Here is a 20,428-nt window from a genome sequence, read left to right as displayed (position 1 = left end):
GAGAGCTATAAAATAAAATAAAAAGGCCTTTTGCTCATATCTGAAGGGTGGCACATCTTTTACAGTGTTTTGTTGTTGTTGTTGTTGTTTTTGAGCACATCAATTATTTAGTCTCTAATGTTAATATCCAATTAATACAAGAAAATCAAATATCTGATATATAATTCTGGGGGATACAGTCCTTCAGTTTCTCTAAATCAGCTCACTTGTTATTTTGCTAACAACAAAAAAAAAAAAAGGCATTTCCTTCCTACATGCTTTTGTTGAAAATAGTGCTAATGTATTCAGTCTTTGAGAGTTTTCATTTACATCTAAAGTTGATCAGATAAAGCTTCCTTGACATGATAAGGAACTTTTGACAAAGAAAATAAATTACTCTTTTTATCTGATTAAGTGAGTAAAAACATGTGTTGATTATAGAACCCAAAGCTATTAACATATAAAAAGTGTTTAGCTATAATTCAGATTTGTTTGTACTACAGACCTGGATAAGCCAACATCGTGCTTCCAACTAACTATCCATAGAAACAACTAATCATGTTGATGTAGTTTATCAGATGTTATTTCTAATCTTTGAATTTTTGTTCCCAGAATTGCATATTCATTTGAAATCATAAGAATTTAGCAATATTCAGATACATTTTGTCTGTTCTTTCTGTATCATACTATTGACTCCCAGTCAATATTTATGGAATTTACGTTCCCATGGGGGCAGGGGGCACTGTGGCATAACAAAATAGAACAAAACAATGGACAAATCTCATTTCAGTGACCATTATCAGCCTGTGGGAATTTAGACACCCTTCTTGTTTTGTTTTGATTGTATAACATGAATTCATTTTTTATTAGAGAGCAGAATGCCATATATATACTTTCCAAGAGAATTAAGGATAAATTACATCACACACACACACACACACACACACACACACACACACGCACAAACTTTTTGGAACTATTAAATAGCTCTTGAGATAAAGACATATTGGGACACCAGAAAGCAACCAGAGATTGTGAATGAAGGACTTGGAGCCTACTGATAATGCAGACCAAATATACCCAATATGCCTCTCACTCATTTCCCTGGCTTTCTTTCAATGGCGTTCACTTTCTGGGGCATTAGAGATAGAACACTGCCACCTTGTTTCCCCGAAAATAAGACCTAGCCAGACAATCAGCTCTAATGCGTCTTTTGGAAAAATTAATATCAGACCCGGTCTAATTTTACTATAATTTAAGACCGGGTCTTATATAACATAATATAATATAAGACCTGGTCTTATTTTACTATAATATAAAACCGGGTCTTCTGTAACATAACATAATATAAGACCCTGTCTTATATTAATTTTTGCTCCAAAATACCGATTAGAGCTGATTGTCCAGCTAGGTATTATTTTCAGGGAAACAGGGCATTACTGACCAAATTTCACTGATTAAGGAGGCTCTTGACTGGTAGAGACAGTTATGGTGAATGATTCATATCTCAGTTGACACGTGGCTGGGATTTGGGAGGGTGTTTAAAACAAGATAGTCTGTGTCCCCTGGTTTGTTTTCTTTTGTTTTAGAGATGTTAAGGTTAACTTTGAAAAAAAAGAAAAATGATCGATGTGTAACCAGGTGAGGTCAGAAATTGTCCAAAGGTGATTCTGCTCCTCTACAACTACTTGGACTTTACATGTACAATTTACGAAAGAATAGAAAATATTGCTATACTTACCTTTTTGCTTTCAGTTAATAACCCTTAACTGCTGGCTGCTCTTCTTGCCTGAGCCCATTACTCCATGAGTATGAGATGCTCCTACGCTCAGAAGATGTTACCATATGAATGGGTTCTGTATACAAAGGAGCAAAAACAGCTAAAACAAACTCATTACAATTATTCTCAAAATCATTTACTATGTTGGACTCTAAATTATAATTACTGCAGGATTACTTTTTTTTTTCAACTTTTCTGCTCACTTAGTAAGCCTAAGCAAAATTCCACTCAATTGTCATATTTCTAGGCTAGCGAGAGCTGAGAGCTCATAATTACCTAAATTCACTCTTATTTCAAATCTTCTATAATCTTTTGGGATCTTTGAACAAGAAAGTCTCGTGAAGCCAAGAAACAAAACTAAATATTTTTTTCACGTTTTATTCCTTCTAAAATATACTTAGCTTGAACTATGTATAAACAGTAAATCCAAAAACATGAATAAAATTAGAAAGTTACCTAAAAACTTGCTTTTTTCTGATTTCATTTAATAGAGTTTAATTTTAAAGAAATATATGTTGGCCACATTTTCCTTTTGACTTCCCTACATTAATTTGTTTATTATGTTCTCTTCTCTCTTCTGCACACAGAGGGAGGGTTCATGAATGCATATTGACATGCCCACTGCAGGCTTATGCGGAAAGAGAATTAATCCTCCATTGTGTAGCAGTCAAGTTCCATTTAGTGGTTTGACTGTGAAGATCAATGCAGGGTCTCTAAGGCATAATGGCTGGCTCCATTCACTCTTACTAGACAAACAAATGCCCTTTTAAAAGGCAGTTCATGAGAAAAGCTTTTTCTAGGCACAACCAGCCCTGGGTAAAATTTTACAACAGTCCAAGTTTGAGTTTCAGTGCTACAGGCTTCATTTCTGGGCCTCTTTCCCTTGTAGTGTGACCTCTCCAACTTTTCCCCATTAAAACCTACCTTCAAGAAACAATTTGATATATAAATTCAATCCTGAAGAAATACACATGAGTGCAAAGGTATAATGTGTGACTACGCTCAGAAGAATTGTATTTTAGCAAAGACAAGAATTCTTAGGCAGATAAGTCTCTAATTGTGGGATTTAGTAATTCAAAGAGCATGAGAGACATGGAGTTGTCAGGAAGTCATCTCCCTGTCATCACAGACTTACTCGACCTACCCGTCACACCATCCCTACAACTAGGAGTTGCCTGAAAGTATCTCAACAACACACCCTTTTCTCTTTATTGCTTAGCTAACTCCTTTGTATTTTTCTAGATTTAGTTCAAATCTTGCCTCCTTGTGGAAGTATTTCTCAAGTACACTCAACTCTCAAGGAATCTCACAATCCTTTTTCTTAAAATAGTTATTACACCTAATTTACTTCCTGTGTTGCCTCGCTCCCTCCTGGAAGTCACTAAGAGAAAGGACAGCTGCATTTAGCCTCCACCTTCCCACACTTAGCACAGTGTTTGGAACATTGTGCATCCTCCCCCGACCCCGTGTACCATGTTACATAAATAGTAGACAGCAACCAGGGCAATGGGCTCATTCTCCTGGCCTCTGGTATATACGCAGTGACACCAGGCATCCAGTAAAGGTGAAGAGGGCATCATCGGAAAGGGGGGTGAGCTGGGGTGCAGAGGCTCCCCTGCTCTCTTCCCCTGGAAGTTACATTTCCTAAAGCCAAAAATTACAAAATGGTTGAAACATATGTTTAGCAGTATTGAGGTAATGTTTTGGTGAATGATTTCAGACTCTTCTACAGGAAAACATTTACCCTTTCCAAAGTGAGCTGATTAGACAAAGAATGGTCTCTCTAAATCACGTTTGGCAAAGGACAGCCTGCTGTTTAAAGGCAGCCCGGTTCCTGTTTGTTTACTGCTTGCGATCTTTGAAGAGTATTTACATGTTTAAATGGTTAGAAAACATTCGAAAGGAGACAAATATGTATTGACACATCAAATTATATGAAATTCAAATGTCAGTATCCATGAATAAAGTTTCTTTTTTATTTATGGACACACATTTTTATTGGATTATGGTCACCCTGGTTCATTAGTGGATTATCCGGGGCTGTTTCTGTACCACAACCACGTTAAGCAGCTGTAACCGAAGCCATGTGTCCTGCAAAGCCTAAAATAGCATTTGCCATTTCACCCTTTACAAAAAATAGTCTTGATGAGTGTATTAGGAAACACATAGGCAACCTAATGACATATTTACATCTCTCTTTAAAAATCATTCAGAAACAATGAAGAATGTGGAAAGGCTATTCGTTTAGGCTTGAAGAAAAGAAGCCATTGGCACATTCTTCCTGAGTGTGAATAGCGGAGGTGTGAAGGCTGTAATTAGCAACTATTTTCTGTAGACGTTAGATCAAAGAAATCATAAATGCGAACAATAACCTTGGACATCTTGGAGGTAGGAGAAAATATATATCCGCTCACATATAGTTAGAATCCTGAGCTAATGCAAGTTTAATTATTTGTTGATTGCTCCAACTTCCTTTCTTAACTGTAAGATCTTTGGCAGGGGGAAGAACCAAGTATTAAACTTAATATCAAAGTATCCACTCACTACAGGAACTAGATAAAGTTTTAAGGAAAAAAGCAAGAGGGAAAGGAAGGAAAATAGATTTAAGGGGACTATTTGCTTTTAGGTTTATTATTTGCTTTAACTTATTTTTCTTTTTTTTTGATATGTGGAAGCTTGCTACTTTAAGTGCTTTTATATAAGCAGACAGTTTTATTTGTGTTTATCAAACCACTAGCAAATGTTTCAAGGACTATTTCAAGGAATGTTACTTCTGCTATTTCAAGTTTAAGCTTCATTTTCTCATGATGAAAATCAATCATCCTTGATCACATAGTGATGGTTCTTCAGAAGTTAAGGCATTGTGTTGTGAAAGCTTTACCTACAACTGTAAATAAACCGTTATCATAAACCCTCATTAGTGGTCAAAACATAAAGTTGTCAAGCAAATCTTAAATAAGTAATCTGGCTATCCATAGTACTGATAGCTATAATGGAACCACTATGTTCTTTGTTGTTTTTAATTTAAAGCACTCATATTAGATTTTCATTTCACTGCCAAAAGCCTCATCTACAATCTCATATTCTCCTTTACACATACAAATGTTTTTTCTTTATTTAAATTTATAACTAACATCCAGGCTTTGACAGGTTTAGCTATCGACTTTCATTACTACAATAAAACAACAGCAACAGAAATGGCAAGAACAAAAGCCAAAATTCCACCAATGAAAAGTCTCATGAGCAGCTGAACTAATTGTGGAACTATATTCATTGTTAAAGGCAACTTGGTTTTACCTATGTTCACCTGACCTGAAAATATGCTTTGATTGATTACTGGTGACATTCTCAATGACCTGTTGAAGGATACAACTCGGGAATGATTCATTCTAATTAAGAGCTTCTTGCCAGCACTTAGTCAGCAAGGGGTTTGGAAGCCCTAGGGGCCAGCTTTTATCACACGTTGTGACCGTTTCATGCAAGCAGAACATTTTATAACCATCAGATCTCATTAGGCATCTTCATAATGTTGCTTCATGTTTGGCATTATTTTTCCTCACTCTGTCAAAATATATTTTGGGTCTTTAGCTTATTCTGAATCTACAATGGATTGACATGCACATCTTTGACAAAAATTGAACAACCCAGAGCCTGCCCTTAGGAGAAACCCAACTTTCCCTTAATCCTTACAGTAGGAAGGCAGATACGCGTGCGATGTTTCAAAAGCACAGAATGACATGACACGTGGTGCTGTTACCGAAAAGGTCCTATCAGTCTCACTACCAGGATTCTAATTCTGGTAAAATGTAATTACCTGCTTTTAGTGGGAGGGCTGGAGTCAATCAACAAAATAACAGCCCTGCGTCTGGATTGAGACGTCTGGGAACCAGCATGGACCTTAGCAGTGAGCCATGGCAAGGTGGACAGAGGACAGCTGTGGGGGCAAAGCCTTGGGTTCCGGTTTGGTTCTGCATCTTCCTAGCTACCAAGGGAGCTACCTTTCCCGGGTTGTCTTGTCACCTGATCTTCTGCCGGTTTCACCAATGAGAGCAGTGGCAGGAGATTGGAAGTGGGCAGGGGAGAGGTCGGGGTATGTGTCTTCCTTCTTTGCACCTTCTAAGTCAGCAGCTTACCCTCCTCTGTGGCCCTAGTTTCTTCTGTAAAGACCTGGTCAGGACCCATCTTCCATCAGGGACTCTGCCCTTGGATGCAGCAAACCTCTTCATTTGCCCCTCCACCCTCTGGCTTCTGGCTGCTCCCTCCTGGGGGATCTCCAGTCTTGTTTGTGTTCAGGTCTCAGCAACACTATTGCCACACACACACCCTTCATTCCTTCATTATGTCCATTCTGTGGTAAATACTTGAGGTGGTTTCTGTTTCCCTGCTTAGATGCTGAATAGAAGCAATACTACTTTGAAAGTAAGGTATTGTGGCTATAATCTAATCTCATATCCAGAAGAATCCAGTGTCGATCAGAACACAAAGAGATGTAAGAAATTATGCATTTAATGTGCTTGGAATGTGAAATATATTCTAGAATTTTTTTAAAAAAATGAATTTCTAGGTTCAACTTATTTTCACATAATTTGTTTACCCTTTTCCCTTAAAATGAAACTTCAGGAAAATAGTATTTTTTTATAGACGTTCCTTTTTAGTTCGTTTATGTTTAAGCGGGTACTTTTTTGTTTCCTCTTTATCATTTTGTTTTGTGGTGTTGTTATTTTAACTACACACAATCAGAATACACCACAGGAGCATCTCATATAGAAAGCTGACCAGTTAGAACTACAAAGACATGAATTTATTTAAGACTCTCTTAATTTATGTTTATCCAGGATATACGCTAATTTACATAGTCCATAGAAAGAATGACCAGTCAATTAATGTTTTAATCTCCTAAGAAGTAAATGAGTCAAAACACAGAGTATATATATTACCTTCATTTAGGTTTAGGAAATAACTTTGTCTCACATTGATTGGAATGGAATTGTTCTTGAAAAGCATCTCTAGTGTAAATATAGAACCTTGGATTCTCATCAAAACAAAGTTTGTTTAAGGATATAGAAACTTTCTAGGTTAAATTGAAGACCAGAATTCTAGTGGAAATGCCTGGCTGTCTCTGGGAGGTTAAATCACAGGTTCTCTGATCTCCTTTCCTTTTATATTTAAACAACTGCAACTAGTCACATGAAGCAGAATCACATTAAATTATTTATGCTTAAAGAACTTTGGAATTTTTAGCAGGAAAGAAGTCCCTGGTCGGTGAGTGGGCAGAGCGATGCACAAATGAGGAAGGAACAAGGCAGCCCAGGACCTGCCTGGATGTCTTGTGATTAATTGCTCTGTGGTGTGAGTCCCAAAGTGGGTCCTCACCTCCACCTCAGAACAGGGAGGAGCCCCAGCCATGCCTGGGGTGGTCATCTGAGTGTGGGGTGCCAGTCCCTTTATGGGATTGCCATTGGATCATGCTATGGACCAAATGTTCATTCCCCACCCTCCAAAATATGTACGTTAAATCCTAACACTCAATCACTCAATGTGATAGTGTTTGTAGGTGGGGCCTTTGGGAGGTCATGAGGTCATGAGGGTGGAGCCCTCATGAATGGAATTAGTGCCCTAGAGAGCTCCATCTATGAACTAGAAAGTGGGACCTCACCAGCCTTGGAACCAAATCTGCCAGCGCCCTGACTTTGGACTTCCCAGCCTCCAGATCTGCAGGAGGGTCACAACTTTTATTTGCGGCACCACCTGCTCAGTGTGACTCTGCTGCTGCCACAACAGAGCCTAATTCCCTGCCACATTGGAGTCAAGTCTTACCTCCAGTACAGCTTAGAATTCTGTGCATTCTTTTCTGTAAAACTTAAGTAGTAGGTGGCAAAATTATCAGGCATCCCTGGGCAGAATTAGAAACAAGAGATATGTTAGGTCATTATTGGATAATCTATAAGTAATTTTAAAGTACAGTCCAAAATAAAATAACTGAATTCTTAAAGACATCTGAAAATTTTTATGAGGCAAATAATAGCTAATAGGTTTTAGAATGTGCAAACTCAGGTGGGAAAAAATGAAAACTTTCACAATCAACATCTCCACTTCAGGCTGTTATGATGCCTAATTGAATTCTCCTCTAAGATTTGTGCTGCAGGCATAACCCTGGGGACCAACTCGTCCTCCTTCCATGGCCAAGCCACCTAGGAGTGTTTGAGTGGATTGTAAACAATGAATAATTTTGGTGATGTCAGCAACGGAGATAGGTGGCTGGTTATAAGAAAATCAACTTATGAACAGAACTGTCAAAAATGGCATTGAGATTGGCCTCCTTGGGTGACAGCAGGGCAGCAGCAATGACTTGGAACCATGCCCACTGAGTTACCCTCAAAGGACAGCAAGAGAGGGAAGCCATAGCAGCAGGTGACTGAGGAAAGCGTCCAGTGGGAGAGCAGCCAGTGTTGAAGATGAAACCCCTTGGGATAAAAAAGCAAAATGCACAGCCTATGGAGCTGGTGCCATCAGCCCAAAGCCAAGGTGACCAGGCATTAGCTGGGACCTTGAGTTGCTTGATGGATTAATTTTCTGCCAGTGGAAGACAAGCATATCTTCTCCAATACACTGCAATGACATAACCAGAAAGGACCTTAAGAAAAATGGATAGCAAACAACGGAATTTTCAGAGAATTGTTAGTACTCATTATCTAAGATTAGCAGCATCTGTAAGAAGATTAGAGCGGAATGGAAAGACTCAGGCATTTCCCAGGATAGTAGGTGACGTTCAGAGAACCAGAAGTCATTCCATTCATGTTGTTTGCCATTTGAGGATTGCATAATCTGTCAAATTTGAGGGGCTTTGTATTTTGAAATTCTGTCTGGATACACGTTGGTTAAACGTGACCATAGAAAATAGCTAGAAACTGGGTAAGTGTCAGGTCTCTCAGCTTCTTCGTTCATTTGAAATCATGTAAGTTAAAAATGATTTCTCTGGGTATAAAAAGTAAGATTAATTAACTTTAGAACTAGGTTATTCTGGGCACATTATCTAAGCGTCCAAAGAGGAATCTAGACGCATTGAGGAGATGAGATGGTGCTGGGCCTGGTGCTGGGTTTGTGTGTGTGTGTTCTTTTTTTTTTTTTTTTTAATGTGTGTCTCACAATAACCAATTGTACACATGTTTCCATGACTTCTTTAAAATTAAGAATAAAATAAGTATTACAAACATAGGCTCTGGAGAAGAAAGGCAATCTGGTGAAGAGAACAAAGTGGTAGGTATATATTCTCCTTCACTCCCTCCCATATTTATTGTGTACCGTCAGACCTCTCCCTGGAGGATTTATTTACACAATAAACATTTATTGAGTTCCAACTATTTGCTCAGCACTGGACAAGGTCTGTGCTAGACTTGGGTTCTTAATGGTGACCTTAACATTGACCTCCTGGACCTCATAGCTTAACGGAAGAAAATAAACCTGTAAAAAGCTAATTGTCCTCTATTAGTTGCAAGCAGCCTTGGAGGCATTAAGAAGGAGGCTATTACTTTTATTGGATGGAGATAAAATAGTCAAGAAGTTCTTCGAATAAGCACTGATGCTTGAGCTCTATCAATGTAACTTAGGAGTTCGCCCGAAGGATTTATAAAACGGGGCATCTTCTATGAAGAACAGTATCTACAAAGGCATAGAGGACTAGAAGGACGTAGTACAGTCCACTAATAGAAAGGTATTTGTTCCAATTAGAACATCGAGTGTGTGTGGGTGAGCCGTGGAGGATGGGACGCGCAAAGTCCTGAAAGGCTGTGTATGTCACGCTAAGGAGCTGAGCTTTTTCCTGCAGGTGATGGAGAGACAATGAAGGCTTGTATCCCGGAGAATGACACGATCAGACTCTAAGATACGTGAGGGTGAAAAGATAGCTCCCGGCAACAAAGCTTAGGAACCCAAAGAAAGAGAAAATATTTCCGGGGCTCTCACAGCTGGGAAAGCCAGCCTCTAGTACTCTAGTGTTTTGGGGGGGTGTGTGTTTGTGTGTGTGGGTTCTTTTTTTTTTTTTTTAATGTGTGTCTCACAATAACCAATTGTACACATGTTTTCATGACTTCTTTAAAATTAAGAATAAAATAAGTATTACAAACATAGGCTCTGAAAAGCATACTTGGAAAACATTCTTTAAAGGAGACTATAAACATTTTTACTGATAGTAGTAATTTAGGTAAAAAACCTTTTATTAGGATATTAGATTATAATCATGTTTCCTTTAGAATCTTTAAAGCCTCATTTGATCATATAAAAAGAATCAAGAGAAAAAAAAAAGAGAAAGGAAAGAATTTGTTTCTGAAAAAGGGCACAAGCTAGAGGAAACAGTAAGACCTACTGAAATCTTGTGTTGAGCTGTGAGTATAAATGTGAGTGGATGTGCTAAAAGCATCGTAGTCCTTTTCTCAATTTTCCCCATTTCTATACGCAAACCCAATCCTTTCATTTCCCCTAATTTTCACAGTAAAGGTCTTGGTTAAAGGTCTTGTTGTTTAAAATTATGCTTTTGTGATCTCTCACATTACAGAAATTTACTTATCTTTCTAAAAGAAATAGAAAATGCTTTCAGAATTATTTTGCATCTTTTTGGAAACAGTGTGAAAACAGATATTCTATGAAACTGGTGAGGTTTTGTCTTGTTCAACTATTTCCAGAGGAATAAAATGCCCAAAATATATCTCAAATATTGAATGTGTGTAGGCAAAGATAAGGAAGCCTTACAGGTAATTTACAGAAAATACTTCTCTCTCAGCTTCTGAAAACCAAAAAGGATCCTGGTTTGTTTTCATTTTCATTTAGGTTTTTATGCCCCCTAGTGGACATTTGGTATTTCTGCAGTTGTAAAATACGTTCTTACAGCATCTCCTTTGGGCGCTGTGTGTTCAAAGTGTTTATATTGACAACATATGACATTGATATCTTCTTAAATATTCAGACCACAAGAGCTTAAACAGTTTGCACCATACAACTTTTAATAATTTAATAAAAGCCTGATCGTGTCATTCTCCGGGATACACTATTATGAAGTTTCTAATCCACTTGAATTTTATACTTGAAGTCCTTAAGAGTCCACGGACTACTGGCTAAGAACTACTAATTAAGGTATGGGGTCCTTTGGTGCCCCTTTCATTTAGTAGATGCTAAGATTACTCATGTTGTGACCATTGGGAAAAAGGAAAATACTTTTAAATAGTGGCTCAAAATTTGGCTTAGATTTAAAGAAATAGTCAAGAATACAGAATACTTCAAATAACTATATATGTAATATAATCCAAAAATTTTTTTTCAAGTTTTCAACACAGTTATGCTAGGATAGTGATCGATCTCACAGGCAAGAGACGTAGAGACAAAATCAAAGCAGCTTTTTAGGCAAACATTAATTTTAACATGTCAAAGAGAAATCTATTATCGAAGTAATACCAGGCCGCTCTGGTAAACAAGTTCTGTACCACAGGCAGGTGTTATACAGCAACACTCTATAAAAAGTCATTTTCTTTTTGCAAACATGCAGCTACTATAGAAATTATCCATCAAACTATGATTCCTTCTAGAATAGCAAGCTGATGGCAGAAAATCCATGAATCACATAGCAAGTGAGACCCTAAGGGGTAGAATTATTAATTGAGAAGTGATCCAGCTTACAGGTCAGAAGAAATAATTTCTCAGACCTCTCTGACTAGCAGTCAGGTGTAGGAGAAAAATTCAAACATAAAATCAGTAATTAAAATAAACACACACACACACACACACACACACACACACACACACACCACCAGCTGATAGCTCTCATCAGGGTATTATTATACATGTAATTTTCATCTAATTTTTTTAAAGGATACTGTCTTAGTTTGTTTGGGGTGCTATAACAAAATACCACAGACCTGGTAGTTTATAAACAGCACAAATGTATTTCTCATAGTTCTGGAGACTGGGAAGTCCAAGATCAAGGTGCCGGCAGATCCGGTGTGGTGGCTGGGGAGGGCCCTTTCTCTGGTTCCTAGTGCTTTTTGTGCTGTGTCCTCAGATGGTGGAAGGGGCCAGAGAGCTCTGTGGGGTCTCTTTTTATAAGGGTCCTAATCCCATTCACGAGAGTTCTGTTCTCATGACTTAATCACCACCCAAAGGCCCTATCTCCTAATATCATCACATGCAGGGCTAGAATTTCAGCATATGAATTTTGGGGAGGCACATTCAGACATATCATAGTAGATACCTATCTTTCAAATACACCCCCAAATACTTCATATCCTATGTGAAGTTGTTTTTGTTTTATTTTTTTCTTTGGGTTTTAGATTTTGTTTGTTTGTTTGTTTGTTTTTTAACTAATCTAGTAGTTGAAACACAATATTTCCTGGACCAGCACCTGCCCTATACAATGACAACATGCTCCTGGGCTTCTTTGCAGCTGCACAGGATCCGTTCACTCTGTTCCTTATACCTAGAAATTTAAGACTTTTTCATCGTAGCAAAGAAAAAGGGAGAGTCAGAGATTGAGTTCCAGTAAGCACTGAGGTTTATTTTCAAATCAGCATTTCCTTCCTGTTGTATGAAGATCTTTTCTACCTTCATGATTGTTCATAAAATGTGTGTGTGTGTGTGTTTTTCTCTGTTAGTATGTATGGGGTGAAATTTCACAGATGGAAAGTCATGCCTTAGCTAGGGAGATTTGCCTTATATAACATTTCTACTTTATCGAATGAACCTATATTTATACTCTTCAAATAAAAAGAGAAGAAAAATAGAAACTCTATGAATAGGACTAGGAAGCAAGCAGTGCTGTGTTTGAACAGTGAGAAAATTCAAGGAAATATTCCATTTGAGATCTAAAGGCAACCACTCTAGTCATATGATTTCCGGAGAAATGACAAAAAGGGAAAAATTGAGTGGATATTAATAACATTTGGTTTATAATGTATTATTTTTTAAAATTACACACACTTCGCAAACTATTTTGATATTTCTTAATAAATTGGGAAGATGGATGGATGGATGGATAGATAGATAGATAGATAGATAGATAGATAGATAGATAGATAGACAGATAGATAATAGATAGATAGATTGACATATGTATTCATTCTACTTATCAGTCTGAATTTTAACCAAATTGAGCCACGTTTTTGGTACTGAGTGCATGCCAGAATTTAAGTATTTTGCATGAAATCTTTGGATGATATTTGAGATTACAGCTTCAAGAACCAACAATTGAATCTCTTATGAAGAGTTGGTCCTCCACTCAATATGATCTTTAACATATGGCAAAGATTGTAATTGTAGCCAAGTATTTTTGGTTAGTATGTGCAAATTTAGAATTAACATTTTATGTGAATGACACCTCCATATTGTACATTTTAACAAATGTGAGGAGGAAAGGGAGCAATAAACGTGAAATTTGGCAGATGTCCAGGGTGAAAAGGATCAGAAAGAAACTGGAGTGACTCTACATGGCAACGTAAGAGAAAGAGGGAAAAGTTACAAGAAATATGGGAAAAGCTTCCCTTCAATTAACAAAGTTCAAATCTGCTCATTCTTATTACATACAACTTTTTGATAGTCATTCTTTTAGATAGACTTTTAGGATAGACGCTCTCCTCTCTCCTGTTTTCTTCTATCTTTTAAGAATTCCATATTTATCTTATTTAACCTTAGAGGACCCTGTAGTCTTTAAATCAATTTTATTTTAATATTGAAAATAATGTTTCTGTGAAAACAAAACCACGGCTCCATAATATTGTAGTGTAAGACTTTGGGAAACGGATTTTTAAAGACTGGAGACATAATAATAAATTCTGAAGAAAAAAAGAAAGAATAGAATATATACTACTGCTGGGCGTGGCATAAATTTAAGACTAGGGAGTCAGGGAAATGCAGTATGCTTTTATATGGAATATAAAGAATAAAATACCGACTGGTACACAAGTTGCCTAGGATAGAAACAATTAATAAAAGATGCCAGTATTGTAGGCAATATTTTACTAAACGATCATTTAGCCACAGCAAGTGTCACTTCTCATTATAAAGCTTTCCACGCTAAGTCTTTCCTCCGCTGAGTTTCAGAGATATGGCTCCTGAGGTATATAATGCTATTTTGCTTCTGGCTATGAGTTTGAATACTAGTTAAAAGATCCTTTGTTAAACAAAGGGAAGCAGTTGGTTTTGCCAGAGAAATATTCCCCATCCCAAGCAGATTTTGTGCCCAATTTACAACTTTGTGGATAAGAATCACCCATTTCCATTTCTCAGGGTCCTTCCTAAAGGAGAGACAAAATGGACACTGTAAGAAGAGATGTAAATCACACTGTGTATTTTTCATGATTCTTTAACATATTCAAACTAGTAAAGTGTGCTTAAAACATTACAAATATTAACAGCAGTTCAGTCTTTAAAAGGGGAGGAGAGCAGGGAGAAAACCAGAAAGTGTGATATGCACAGAACCAAGGGATGTGTGGAGTCATGGTGTCATTTGGGGAGCCGCCCAGGACTCAGGCTGTCATTACAAATTTTCCCAAGACAGTCCGGATGACGTTAAACCCCCTGTCGGTTCCGTTCCCCGTGCCCTCTCACCATCTCCCTCTTGCCTTAGCTTCACAGCAGCAGAGCTTAGAAACCATGTTAATTTGCTAGAACGTGAGAAAGCTCTGGCTTTCTACCCACCAGTGAAAAGATGAGAGATGATGTCCCAACTAAGGAACAATTCCTTTTCCCTTCCGCGTCTCCATGATCATTGCAGGACTGACCAGTCATGTTTAATTGTGAAGGAATTTCTTGATTGTGAAGGAATTTTGGATAAACAAATATGGTAGCGGTAAATAATAACTGTAATTGCATTTGATACAGATTAGCATAGCTTTGTGACATCAAACCACCCTGTGCGTCTGTTAACCTCCTGGACCTTATGGATCCTCCTGCTTTATATATTTATTTATATTATCATCTTTGTTTACATCCAAAAAGGATTTGCACTGATTCTTTCTCTAGTTGAATCACAGGCACCTCATCAAAAATTGCTGTCCCAAGGAAAGCTACTGTATGAATTGGCCCCAAATGCTTTGATCAAGTCCCTCAGATTCAATTTTCTCACCGCCTTTAGATGCAGCCCTTCTGAGTACATAAATACCCCCCATTTCTACCAGTACCACATGCTATCTGAACTTACCAGCCTATATCTTGCTGGAGTCTGCCTGAGCTTTGGGGCCACACCACACAGTTTAACCTTTAATTCTCTCTAATAATGGTGTGCTAGGCTTGCTTACTCTGTGACATGGTGAGCCTAGAGTATTAAAAAAGTTATTACTAAATACTAATTTAAAAAAAAATCTCTTGGAGAGAGGCACAAAAGCTATATGATGAATTCATCTTGCTATTTTATTTCATGTATTTATAGTTTAAAATTTTATTTTTATTACGTGGACTCAATGCTTGTCTTCTCTGGCCATAACAAATAGTTGAGTTTTCTTTACTTTCCCTTTGAGAAACACTTTCTGGATCTTAATTGCTAGACATTAACATCAAATTCCTTTTCTGAAAAGCTGCTTGTGTGTGTGCGTGTATGGGGAGGGTGTATGTGTTTTACACTTCTCCAGGGCCGACTGCATAATCGGTGCAAAGGGAAAAAAGATGTTTATCAAATAAGACAACATGCTCGACATGAACCATGGCACACATAAAAATTGGCTCATGTGCACACAGTGTGGTATAAAAAGTTGTTCTTCCAATTCTAGTGACATGTCCCTGTGGTAAGAAAGGTCTCGGCCCTTTTTGTTCGCCTTGTAAATTCCTTTAGTCTTGACTACCTCCTTACGAACACCATCTTCAGACTATGGTTTAACTCCCCCAGTGGACGACAGCATTCCAGTCCTCGGGTTATTATTATTTTTTACTATAAATTAATACTGTCATTCTGATGCCAAAGCCTTGTGGGAATTTTAGTTACGGTGAATTAGTTCACCCACAAACACTAAAAAGGATGAGTAACTGGGTCACCAAAGCAGAGGACCAGAGCCTGGAAAGAGATCACCAAAGGCAGGGCCAGTCAGCATAGCTCGCTGTCACCCTCACCAGCCTTTCCTGGGCCAATTCCTCAACAACTTCCATCTCCATATTGACAAGCAAATGTTTTCCCACAAAACAATGATCACCCTTCAAGACATAATGTATCCACAATTACTCCTAAACTCCCTTGAGTCTAGAGTCTAATTCCTGAGCTCCTCTGAGCACTGTTTCAAAGGACTAAACTCTCAGAGAGCTGAGGACCCCAGAGCCCCACAGAGAATAGGGGTAACCAGAGCTGTACAAATGCAGCTGGGTAACTTCTGAAATAATATGATCAAAAGGCCTGCATCCCTAGGAATAAACTCTTAGGAGAACTGTAAATCAGTAAGGTAGAGAAAATGTATTCATTCAGCTAATATTTATTAACAGCCTGCTTTGTGCTGGTGAGACACAAAATAGAGCAACTCCTGGTTAGAGTCTGATGTCAGCAGGGCAGGTGGGGAGTGAGAAAAATAAGTGCATTAATAAATTAGAAAATATCATGTGTTAATAAGTACTGTGCAGGTAATCAAACGGGAATGTGTTACAGAGAATAGTAAGGCGAGAATAAAACCACTATGGATAAGGTGGCAGGAAAGTAACTTCTGGAATGGAGACACTTAAGACTCAAGCTGAATAATTATGACCTGGGGACTGCCCATGTGACAGAAAGCCAGATGGCCAGTGTGGCCAGGGGACAGTGAGCTTGGAGGAAGGAGGTGTGAAATATAGGCAGGAACTAAGTGACAAAGGCCCACAGAGACAAAAGTGAGGAGTTTGGATTTATTTTCATTTCAAGTCCATTAAAAGGTGAAGCAAAACAGCAACTGTCCAATCTCCATTTTTAAAACCATTAACACTGGCTGCTATGTTGGCATGAATTGTAAAGTGGTAACTGTCAAAGAGAGATCAGGTAAGAAGCTATTTCCATGGCTCTGGAAAGAAATGATGGGTTGGATTATTCTGGGAAAATGGAGGCTGAGGAAAGAGACCCAAATAGGATATAATTTGGTTTGGTGAGAGTAGCTGAGAAATGGGACACTGGGGCTGAGAATAGAGTGGCTCTTTCAATTTTTTTTTTTTTTTTTAATATTTCTTAGATTTTTTTTTTCTTTTTTTTTTTTTTTAATTGGAGAAGGGGAACAGGACTTTATTGGGGAACAGTGTGTACTTCCAGGACTTTTTTTTCCAAGTCAAGTTGTTGTCCTTTCAGTCTTAGTTGTGGAGGGCGCAGCTCAGCTCCAGGTCCAGTTGCCGTTTCTAGTTGCAGGGGGCGCAGCCCACCATCCCTTGTGGGAGTCGAACCGGCAACCTTCTGGTTGAGAGGATGCACTCCAACCAACTGAGCCATCCGGGAGCGCAGCGGCAGCTCAGCTCAAAGTGCCGTGTTCAATTTTAGTTGTAGGGGGCGCTGCCCACCATCCCTTGCGGGATTCGAGGAATTGAACTGGCAACCTTGTGGTTGAGAGCCCACTGGCCCATGTGGGAATCCAACCGGCAGCCTTCGGAGGTAGGAGCACCGAGCTCTAACCGCCTGCGCCACCGGGCCGGCCGTCAATTTTGATATGAGCAGTTGGGCGGTTTTCTGTTCCATTTAGTTAGAGGTGATGGACTAAGGGAGGAACAGATTTGAGGGTGGGCAGAGGGATGTGGAGAAATAAGAGTTCTTTTTTGGCTAACTTAACTCTTAATTGGCTTTTAAATATCCAGAGATATGAATAATCAGACCAGACCACAGAAGATCTGAGTCTGGTTTTCCAGATAGACATCAGGACTGCCAATGTGAATTAGGGTGTCACCACCTCGTCGATAGTAGCTTTAACCAAGGGATCAGATGAAATCACAGTGGGAGAGGGTTTGTATGGAGAACATGAGAGGACTCTAGTTTGAGATCTAAATTACTCCAAGATTTAGAAATCAGATAAGGGAAAAGGAGCTGGAAAAGAAGATCACTAGGGGAATTTGCTAATACTGAAGCCAATAAAAAGTGTTTCAAAGAGAGAGAAGTCAAGTAACCACATACAAATGAGAGCTTGAGTAAGATTATCATGGCTAAATGGCCATTGGATTTCATAAGTGAAGGTTAATGGGACCTTGGAAAGTTTATTTTTAAGTGATTATACCTGATGAAAGGAATGTGATGTACCACTTCTACTTAGATTTTATAACTGATCCAATGTTGAAAAAAAAATTAAGTGAAAAGTGTGTTATCTAGACTATAAGATTCAGCATGGAAATAATTATGATTGAATAAATGTAAAGAATTATGCCATAGTATAGAAAGGACAAATTGAAGAGCTATCATTACATCATCTCACTTAAAAAATTGTTCAATCAAAAACATTTCAAATGTTAGAATCAATTTCTGCAAGGTTAAAAGATAATTTTTTATATTCAGATATTTGTAATTTCTGGTTTATTAAAGTCTTAAGCCATGCATATTGTACTCATGATGTAGAGATAGGTTGCTCCCAAAAAATAATTTGGCTTAAAGCAAGAAGATATTTGTAGCAGGTGGAAATAAATTTGTGTGACTTAAAACAATATATTTTTTTCCTCCAATGCAGGTATGGTGACATGGTACCTAAAACCATAGCAGGGAAGATTTTTGGATCCATCTGTTCTCTGAGTGGGGTCTTGGTCATCGCTCTACCTGTTCCAGTAATTGTATCCAACTTCAGTCGAATCTACCACCAAAATCAACGAGCAGACAAACGGAGAGCACAGAAGGTGTGTACTCAGCTCGGTGAAGCCATGATTTAGCATCTCTCATGTTTTATACTGAGCTTTAAAATCCCTTACTGGCTATTCAATGTTCTTATTTTGGTCGATAGTTGCATCAGTCAGCACAAGCTAGGTTGTACTACAGAAAAAGAGAACCTTAATATCTCAGTGGCTTAAAACATCAAGGAATATTTCTCAATCATACCACATGTCCATTACAGGTCCAGTGATGGAAACTCCATCTTGACAATGTACTTCTGCAATCATTTAAGCAGGGGTGAAAGGACATGATGATGAATCACACATGACTTTAAAACCTCCTCTTGGGAGAGGGCCAAGTCACTTCCATCCCTTATTGCACAAGCCAAAGCAGGTCATGTAGCCATGTGTAACTTCAAAGTGGGAAGGGAAATACAATCACACTCTACAACCAGAGGCAGAAAGAAATAAATATCTAGTGAACAACACTAATGACAGTAGCAAAACCAAAGATAGATTCTTGGCAAGTTTTATCAGAATCAGATTTCTAGAACTGATTCATTTCATCTCTGTCCATCAGGAGTCAAGCTGGTTCTAGTAGACAAAGGCTATTCAAAGGGCACCAAAATGTGTCTCAGATATTTTATGTAATTGACACAGGAAGTAGGAGAAACCTGATCACTTGTAGCTGAGTGCTATTCCTGGCCCAGCAGGTTACTGTTTCTCTGAACTTCACACCAGTTAATTAATTCCCCTAAGACTGAGCAGGACATGTACTCATCTGCAAAATGGGGAACACAATGCCTACCTCATATAAAATTAAAGTTATATGCAAGTGCATATAATCTATATAAGCATTTCATAACATTAACAATTTTCACATTTAATGATGGCTTACTAAGTGTCAGGTATTAGTGTTTTTCAAAAAATAACTCATAAAATCTTCACAACAGGTATAGGAGTTAGTTATCATTGTTATTCCTATTTTGTAGAGGAGAATCCTAAGGTACCTAGAAATTGATAAATTCTAAGGTCCCATACTTAATAAATTGGAGAATCATGATTCAATCCAAGCCAATCTGGCTCACAGGTTCATACACATAAACACTATAGTAGACTGTCTCTCAGAAAAACTGACTGTTGGCTCACTTCCCTCCCACATTCTTTGTGAAAATAGACACCTTGAGAGCCAGGGCCCTTGTTGATTAGATATAATTCTGGAAATTTCCTTTGCAATTTCCTCAGGACGCTAAAGTTAGATTCTAGTATTCTTCATGACACTATGTTGTTGTCCTTTAAGGACAGATCCACTTTTTTTTTTAATATCCAGAAACCATTCACAACCATCACCAAAGTGGGTGCACAACCTGGATAATGTCGATAACTATAAAATATCATGACATTTTCGAGCAGTTCATAACGGGTCTTGTGGGTAATTTCAGAACAGGTTTTAAGTATGCTTTTGAACAATGTCAGTCTCTTTAGTAAAGCATAAAATCTCATGAAGTAACTCTGGAAAGTTCAAGTTGATCAATATAGTCAGACGGCATATTTTTCTGAGAACTTGTTCAAGTCCATTGTCCTAGATTCTCTTCCTTTAGCAAAGATTCACACTTTCAACTTTATAGTTTCTGCTTTACAGAATCTCCCAGTTTTGGACAAGTACTTAGTCTTTAACTAACTATTGTAGAGGATGGTAAATGGTTCAGTTACCATGAACATATAGAACTGCTAATCCAATTACTAGAGGGGAGGGTCAGAGAATGGCACCCTCTGGCAGTCATAGTCTCACGCAGGGCACAGCACTGGGAGGCAGAGATGGAGGAATTTCCACCAGGGACTTTCCTGCACCACAACATGGCTCTGTCCACACATTAAAATCCCACTACTGGTCACACTGACACACTGTAT

At 38.2% G+C, this 20,428-nt stretch overlaps 1 protein-coding gene across 2 annotated transcripts in view; it reads left to right on the top strand.

Moving 5' to 3' along the window:
* Window positions 1-20,428, top strand: part of KCND2 (potassium voltage-gated channel subfamily D member 2) — a 461,795-nt gene that overhangs the window by 423,485 nt on the left and 17,882 nt on the right. For both annotated transcript variants that reach the window (XM_019751676.3, XM_074315675.2), the window contains one exon: window positions 18,382-18,544. In XM_019751676.3, the coding sequence (XP_019607235.1) occupies window positions 18,382-18,544 (163 nt within the window). The remainder of the gene's footprint in view (window positions 1-18,381; window positions 18,545-20,428) is intronic.

This window comes from Rhinolophus sinicus, chromosome 8, assembly GCF_057876585.1.
Source record: "Rhinolophus sinicus isolate RSI-liver-muscle chromosome 8, RSI-T2T, whole genome shotgun sequence".
In the NCBI taxonomy this organism is placed as follows: domain Eukaryota; kingdom Metazoa; phylum Chordata; class Mammalia; order Chiroptera; family Rhinolophidae; genus Rhinolophus; species Rhinolophus sinicus.
The sequence above is the reverse complement of the archived record's forward strand: the minus strand, read 5'-3'. Positions and strand labels throughout refer to the sequence as shown.